This window comes from Engraulis encrasicolus, chromosome 3 (genome assembly GCF_034702125.1).
Source record: "Engraulis encrasicolus isolate BLACKSEA-1 chromosome 3, IST_EnEncr_1.0, whole genome shotgun sequence".
Classification (NCBI taxonomy): domain Eukaryota; kingdom Metazoa; phylum Chordata; class Actinopteri; order Clupeiformes; family Engraulidae; genus Engraulis; species Engraulis encrasicolus.
In genome coordinates, this window is record NC_085859.1 from 41,384,974 (window position 1) to 41,392,473 (window position 7,500).

The 7,500-nt window shown below is 41.6% G+C and overlaps 1 protein-coding gene across 1 annotated transcript in view; it reads right to left on the reverse strand.

Moving 5' to 3' along the window:
* si:dkey-178e17.1 (tricarboxylate transport protein B, mitochondrial) overlaps positions 1–7,500 on the reverse strand; it is a 35,759-nt gene that overhangs the window by 2,680 nt on the left and 25,579 nt on the right. Inside the window, exons 4-8 of the mRNA XM_063195435.1 lie at positions 5,076–5,214; positions 4,781–4,865; positions 1,645–1,749; positions 601–716; positions 77–150 (exon numbers count right to left, since the gene is read on the reverse strand). Coding sequence (XP_063051505.1) covers positions 77–150; positions 601–716; positions 1,645–1,749; positions 4,781–4,865; positions 5,076–5,214 — 519 coding nt within the window. The remainder of the gene's footprint in view (positions 1–76; positions 151–600; positions 717–1,644; positions 1,750–4,780; positions 4,866–5,075; positions 5,215–7,500) is intronic.

Here is a 7,500-nt window from a genome sequence, read left to right on the forward strand (position 1 = left end):
ACACACACACACACACACACACACACACACACACACACACACACACACACACACACACACACACACACACACTTACGCTGCTGGTCCTTCGTGTTTCATGATCTTCACAGCACAGTCCAATGTGCTCTTGTATTTGTGGGCCTCTAGACCCTGCGTTCAGCGAAGCAAAGAGGTACAAAACACACAAGACAATATTAATAATTTCAATAATTATATCAAAAATATTTATGAGGAATATCAAACTGCAGGCCAATTAAATATAGAAATGCATGCTATTTATTACTTGTTACCGTTGCGGTTCTACTCGTTTGGGGTAGGAGAAATATATACGTACTTAGACATGGGACACTCATGAATTACTTTTGCTGGGGGCCCCTATGGATAGCAGATTTTAGTGGGGCCCTAGGTAATTGCCTCGTTTGCCTATTAGCAATTATTATGGGAAATAACTGGCTCAGATTGTAACACTTCTATGGATAAAAAAATGTATGACGATGTGGATGCTGGACGTTTTATGGCTAACAGCTGATTCTGGTACCGAGACATCCACTGGACATACACGTACAGTAGACAAAGCAGAGTGTTGTCGTCATACAGTACCTGCATCCTGGTCTTGATCACATCCAATGGCGTGTTCCCAAACACACTGGCTGCCCCGGCAATCGCCCCGAACGTACCCGTCACTATGGGGTTAATGGCCTTGTTTGGGTCGTCGCCTAGGAGATGGCAGAATGGATACACAGTGGTCACAATGTTGCAAAAACCCAATCTGGCACTCGCCTAATAAACTACACAAATCCGAATCTGCCCAATGGCCAAAAAATAGTTTTGCCTGGCGAGTTGTTTTCTTCTGGCACCACCCTACACACACACACACACACACACACACACACACACACACACACACACACACACACACACACACACACACACACACACACACACACACACACACACACACACACACACACACACACACACACCTTAACACTCAGTCCTGAAGTAAAATAGCAGTCCCTGACGAGGGAGAAAGGGAGTATGATATTATCCCCAGAGATTGTTGCATAACACACTGGAACAAATAGTCTCATTTATTGAAATGATGCAATAGTGTGTCACTGCCCAACTAGTACCACTGTGCTCAGACATCTGGGAGTAATATCCACTATGCAGTACCAGCTTTGGCCAGCAGAGAGCAGAGTACATACAAATAAGTAATAAGAACTTGGAATCAAATCCAGTGGCTCTTCTAAATGACATAATAGGAGGACCAAAAGTCTCTATCTTTCTCTCTCTCTCTCTCTCTCTCTCTCTCTCTCTCTCTCTCTCTCTCTCTCTCTCTCTCTCTCTCTCTCTCTCTCTCTCTCTCTCTCTCTCTCTCTCTCACACACACACACACACACACACACACACACACACACACACACACACACACACACCGACACACACACACACACACACACACACACACACACACACACCATACAGACACACACACACACACACACACACACACACACACACACACACACACACACACTACATACACACACACACACACACACACACACACACACACACACACACACACACACACACACACACACACACACACACACACACACACAATCTGAAGGTACACACCTTTGTACCAGTTTTTCAGTGACGTCATGACGTAAAATCTTATGGCCTGGTTGGAGCCTTGCTTGAGGACTGTTGCTGTGAGACCTTGGTACGTCCCTCGGATACCTGATGCAGGAGAGAGAAAGAGAGAACGAGAGAGAGATTTATAAATGGATAGATGCATGTATGGATGAAGAAAACTTTGTAAGGTGAACTTGGGTGACCCGAAAGGTTTCATGTATTCTAATAACATTATCTTGACTATTATTTTATTTCTCAGTGTGAACATAAGATATGTGGGTAGTGATTGTCTTTGTCCTTGTCTTGGTGTTTCCACGTTGTTTCTTTGCCTTCCTGGCTGTGTTCTTTGCCTACATTGCATTGTTTGTGTGTCATTCATTCAATTAATTAATTAATTGTTCAAAAAAAAAAATTATCACAAAAAAAGATATGTGGGTAGTGATGGGTGTCTGTGTGGCTGCCCCGGAGGCCAGTGGAGAGCGATGATGCTGCAGTACAGGGGGTGGGCAATTATTTTGGCTCAAGGGCCTGAGTGATTTTAGAATATTGGCCAAAGGGCCAGATGTCGTAGCCTGGTGAACCAGCGCCACCCGCTTTTGTCTACGGGTGGGTCTGGCCTCGCATAATGATTCAATGAAGCCAGAATGCCATGAATCTGGCAAACCAATTACAACGCAAAGATGTGTTTTGAATCAAAGTGGGCAGGGTTTTGAGGGAAGGTTGTTCTCATCAACAATCTTCGGATGTATTATGCATCGAGGCCAGACTAAATTAGACATCCACATTTAGTCTGGTTCATCAGGCTACAGATGTCGCATAAGAAATAATGCATGTTGGCATAACATTTTTTTGGTCATTTCAATCCTGCACATTGTAATGAAATGTATTTAGTAGCCTTGAATACAGTAGCTTCGTGAATCTGAAAACCCCAAGACCATTTTAATAATGCTTGGTGGTCATCTTTCTTGTTGTAAAGGCACTGACGACCAGATGAAATAGCTTGGCGGGCCACAAATGGCCCCCGGGCCGGAGTTTGCCCACCTCTGCTGTGGCACCTGGTGAAGTTGGCCCTGGGCCTACAGTCCACTCCTCAGGGGGACAAGAACACCACACAGCAGAGGCTAAGACATCACAACAACCAGGGCTCGAGATGGAGGGGGATGTCATCCCACCTACAATGAAGATGGTCAAAAATCATCCCCCTCAATAGGCTATACATTCACATATTGCAATAAAATTGCACTCTTAGCAACTGTATTTTCAAAAATGGATCTCGGGGGAAACCCCGGAATCCAATAATCAGAATCCATCTCTGACCATTCCCCCTGGTTTGAAATTACAACTCGACCGATGTCAACAACACATCTCAAAACGGCTTACCCCTCAACAGGGTTAATGACATTTCATCTGTTCTGATTATATATTTCTGAATTCAGGCTGTCATTATTTGTACAATTATTTGTACATTTATACATTATATAATGTAATGTCATTATTTAAAGTAAACATCTGTTAAGACATTGCCCCTGTTATGAATTTGCTGTTACCAGAATGACGATGACAAAGTAATGTCATAGTAGTACCATAAGTCTTTCCAGTCACTTTTACAGAATTTCACTGCCAGAACAGCGCAAAAACATTTTTTTTCAATAAACTTATGGTGTATCCATATCCAACCTACCTCAACCATAATACACTTTGCTAAAAATCAATTTATACTCTACATAAAAGGGCCTCATTAAAGATATATTTTTGGGTCTTTTACAACTTTATTGGTGATGATAGGACAGTTTGAGAGGTGGACAGGAAGCGAATGGGGAGAGAGATGGGAAAGGGTCGGCAAAGGACCCGGGCCGGGAATCGAACCTGGTCGGCCGCATGGCAGACGAGTACCCTACCGGTTGGCCACGACAGGGCCTAACGGGGCCTAATTAAATCATTGCACAGCTGCCTTCTCTCCCTGGCCCTCGAGGATGCACAACACAACCCTTTTGGCATCGATGCTGTCACACCATCTGGAGGTGAATATTAATTGATACTGGCATGTGTCGGGTTGCAACATTTTTTTCAAACCATGTTTGTTGTTGTGTGGACAAGGTGCAAGTCTCTGAAGACTCTCACTCATCCTTTTGATTTTTTTTCTGGCATATACCATAGCTGGGCTGACTGTTGGTGGCCCATATAGTGGACAGGCATAAAATCCCCCCAAAATAACATTTAAAAAGATTCAATGGGTAGGATATTACACAGAGGAATGACTAAACAAACTGCATATGCACTGACTCTCACCCTAGAATGTCTTGGGTTCCTCCTGCTGTGCAATTTTAATATTTAATGCCATTAAAATATTGTGCAATAGCTGTGTGCAGTGTAATATGATTATTCATAATGGTAGGACTACCACTAAACTGAAATGTTTAATTAATGTACAATATCTCACACTACATCACACTGCAGATATGAAAATCTTGTCTTCTCTACACTTTCCTGGTGTGCTTTTTTGAGCAATTATCAATTGAATATACAGCATATTTGTACTAGACAACAAGCTCCTTTCATCACATTGTAAATAACTCTGTTCTCTAATTCTATTCTGTTCCATTCCATTCCATTCTATTCTATTCTACATAAAATTTGAAGTCAGCGTTGTAGAGCAGTGGTGCTCAAACTGTGGTACGTGTACCACTGGTGGTACTTGAGACATCTCTGGTGGTACTTGGAAGAATTAATTTTTTTGTACATTAATTTGAAGGCTGATCAAGTTGTTGCAGTTGAAAATGTCTCTTTGGTATCACATTTTGTAATATTGAATTGTATGAATCTGAAAATATAATGCAGAATAATACTAGGCAAGCAAGACATTTAAAAACAAACATGCACTGAATGTGACCGTAGCTGTTGATGCCGTTATGCACCTCTCCTGTATTGACTGGCAAAAGTGATATGGAAGGCCTTTGCCCCGATATTCTAATGTTGGTTGTCACAGTGGTACTCGGAGAGCTCAATATGTTCTCAGGTGGTACTTCACACAAAAGGTTTGAGAACCACTGTTGTAGAGGATCAGTTTAGCAACTGCTTCTATCCAACAGAGGGAGGCAAAGTGCCACCCAGCATGTGGATATTCAGATGTGTCTACCTTGTGTCTTGATGATCTCGCTCACTCCATGGAAGAAGCCGCGGTACTTGGGCTTGGCAGAGGACTGATCATGGATGAACTTCACCTGGAAAAGTGGAGGATTTATCAAAAGCAAAATTAAATATGGAAAATCTCAACTGAGGAGTATGGTGGGGATATAAAAAAAAAATAAAAAAGGTCTAAAAATGTAAAACAAAATATGTATTTTGCTAAGGATGTGTGTGAATGTGAGCACATGCGCGCATGTGTACGTGCATGCCTGTGTGTTACACTAATAGGTGGTTGTGTGGCCTACTTTGATGGTTTCCATTGGACAGACTACGAGCACGGCCTCCATGACGCCCGCTCCCAGACCACACATCAGGCCCCTCCCACTGTCCAGCCGCCCCGACTCATCACGCATCTGATTACTCAGGAATTCAAACACGCCAAACCTGCCACACACATACACACATACACACACAAAGTCAATAAACACAGGAAAGTGTCAAACTCTGACATAAAATTGATGTCTATTATTATGTAGCACAGTACATTCAACCAAGACTAGGTCAAGTTGTCATTACAGAAATATGTGCGTAAACACAGCTGGACACACACACACACACATACACACACACACACACACACACACACACACACACACACACACACACACACACACACACACACACACACACACACACACACACACACACACACACACACACACACACACACACACACACACACACACACAATTGCAACCGCCACATGCTGCATAAGCAAAAGCAAAGACATAAAAATACCAGCAGCTCATTATCATCACAAAAATAGACACACAGTGCTCTCCCACACAAACCAGTAAGCATTTTCAGAATTCAGAAAAACACACACACACACACACACACACACACACGTGCACGCATGCATACGCGCATGCACACTCACACATACACGCACGCATGCATACACAGACACAGGGGCCAGAGGCGAGCTGTGTGACTTCTTATTCACGGATGCCAGGGACAGAATCGACCCAAATGTGCTGACTTGCCATCAAAACAGCCCAGCAGCCGCAAGCTTATAAGAAAAGAAAGCTCAACTTCCTCTTCCTGTTTAAGCCCTGGGGTGCCATGACAACCAATAACGATCGCGGTACCCTCCAGGGGTTCCGTACCATAGAACAGACAGATCCTGGGAGGAGGTTTGCCTAACTTTTTATTCAATGATATTATTGTGCTGTATTAAAGGTGCACTGTGTAATATTTTTTGTAGTTTATTTCCAAAATTCATGCAGCCCCTTCACAATTGTTACCTTTTTCATGAATACTTACCACCACCATCAAATTTTACAGTTTTTCTCGATTGCTTACACACAATTTTCTGAATCAGTTCTCGAATTCTCAGAACTCTACACACAAATATCCAAACCTCACACGCAACGGGCAGAACTCTTCACTTCCTCTTAAAAATGCACGTCTCTTCTCAAAACAATGTACTCTCTTCTAAAAACCTCATTTTGTTCTCAAATGACACACACAAGCAGTCATTTCAATACACTCTTATGTGAACCATTGAACACTAATATGCACAAGGTAAAACTCTATACTCAACTTGACACACAGTAGAAACGTATTTTCTTCACTGTTCTACTCACTAAAGAGGGTATTTTTCTGAAGTAAAATACTGAAATATTGTTTTTAGACTCGGAGTAAACAAATGTGTGGCAACAAATATATTTTACATATTTTTCTGACATTTTTTAAAAATGTACTAATTTATTGCAAAATATTGGGTAACCACATGAAAGTGATCTCTTGTATAACATCTTTTGGAGTTCAAAAACTAAACAAATGTGTTTTCTCACTGCATCCACTCATGTTTTCATCAATATCACATGCAATGTGTGTCCTTATGGGGTGATGATTTCAGATTGTAAACCGGTATGAAGAGAGTTTGCCCATCTGATGAGGAAGTGAACATAGGGTGGAAGTTGATTTTAGTATTTTGAATGGCAGTGTGTTCAATGCGACAACCAGGGTTTTTCTTCATGAAAATTGTGTGTAATCCAGAAAATTGTGTGTAGTGGTTTGAAAAGAGTGTGTTTTAAAACTGAAATGTGAGTGTAAATAAGGAATTGTGTTTAGTGTTCAGTGACATTGGTTAGGGGAGTTGGGAAATGGGTGAGATGTTCCGAGAATTGTGTGTGAAGTACCAGAACTTGTGTGGAGGCAATCGAGAAAAACTGTAAGTATTCATTATGACTGGGAAAATGTCACTTTTCATACATGAAAAGGAGATCTTCTCCATGGTCCGCCATTTTGAATGTCAAGAAATAGGCATTTTTAGCGGCAAAAATTACTCTATTTTGGTTATACTAGTAAATTTACTCAGTAAATATTCATGAAAAGATCAAATTTGGCAACAGCCAGCTAGGTGAGTTCAATAGTTGCAATACCGACTCTGGACACAATCTTACACAGTGCACCTTTAAGTATGGAATAACATAATATATATAGCCTAATATTTATATTTTTTATGTCTGTGTTAAAATTCTTTCTTTATTTATGTACTTATATATTTATGTATTCTTGCAGCCACCTCTCTGCAATCAGTCGCAGGAGACGGAGAAGAGGCCATCAGGGGAGTAGCGCGCTATTTATAGCACGGAATCCAATTGTGGAATAGAAAAAAAAGGAAAAGAAAAAGGCGAGGCTGAGAAGAGGAGGGGAAAGGGA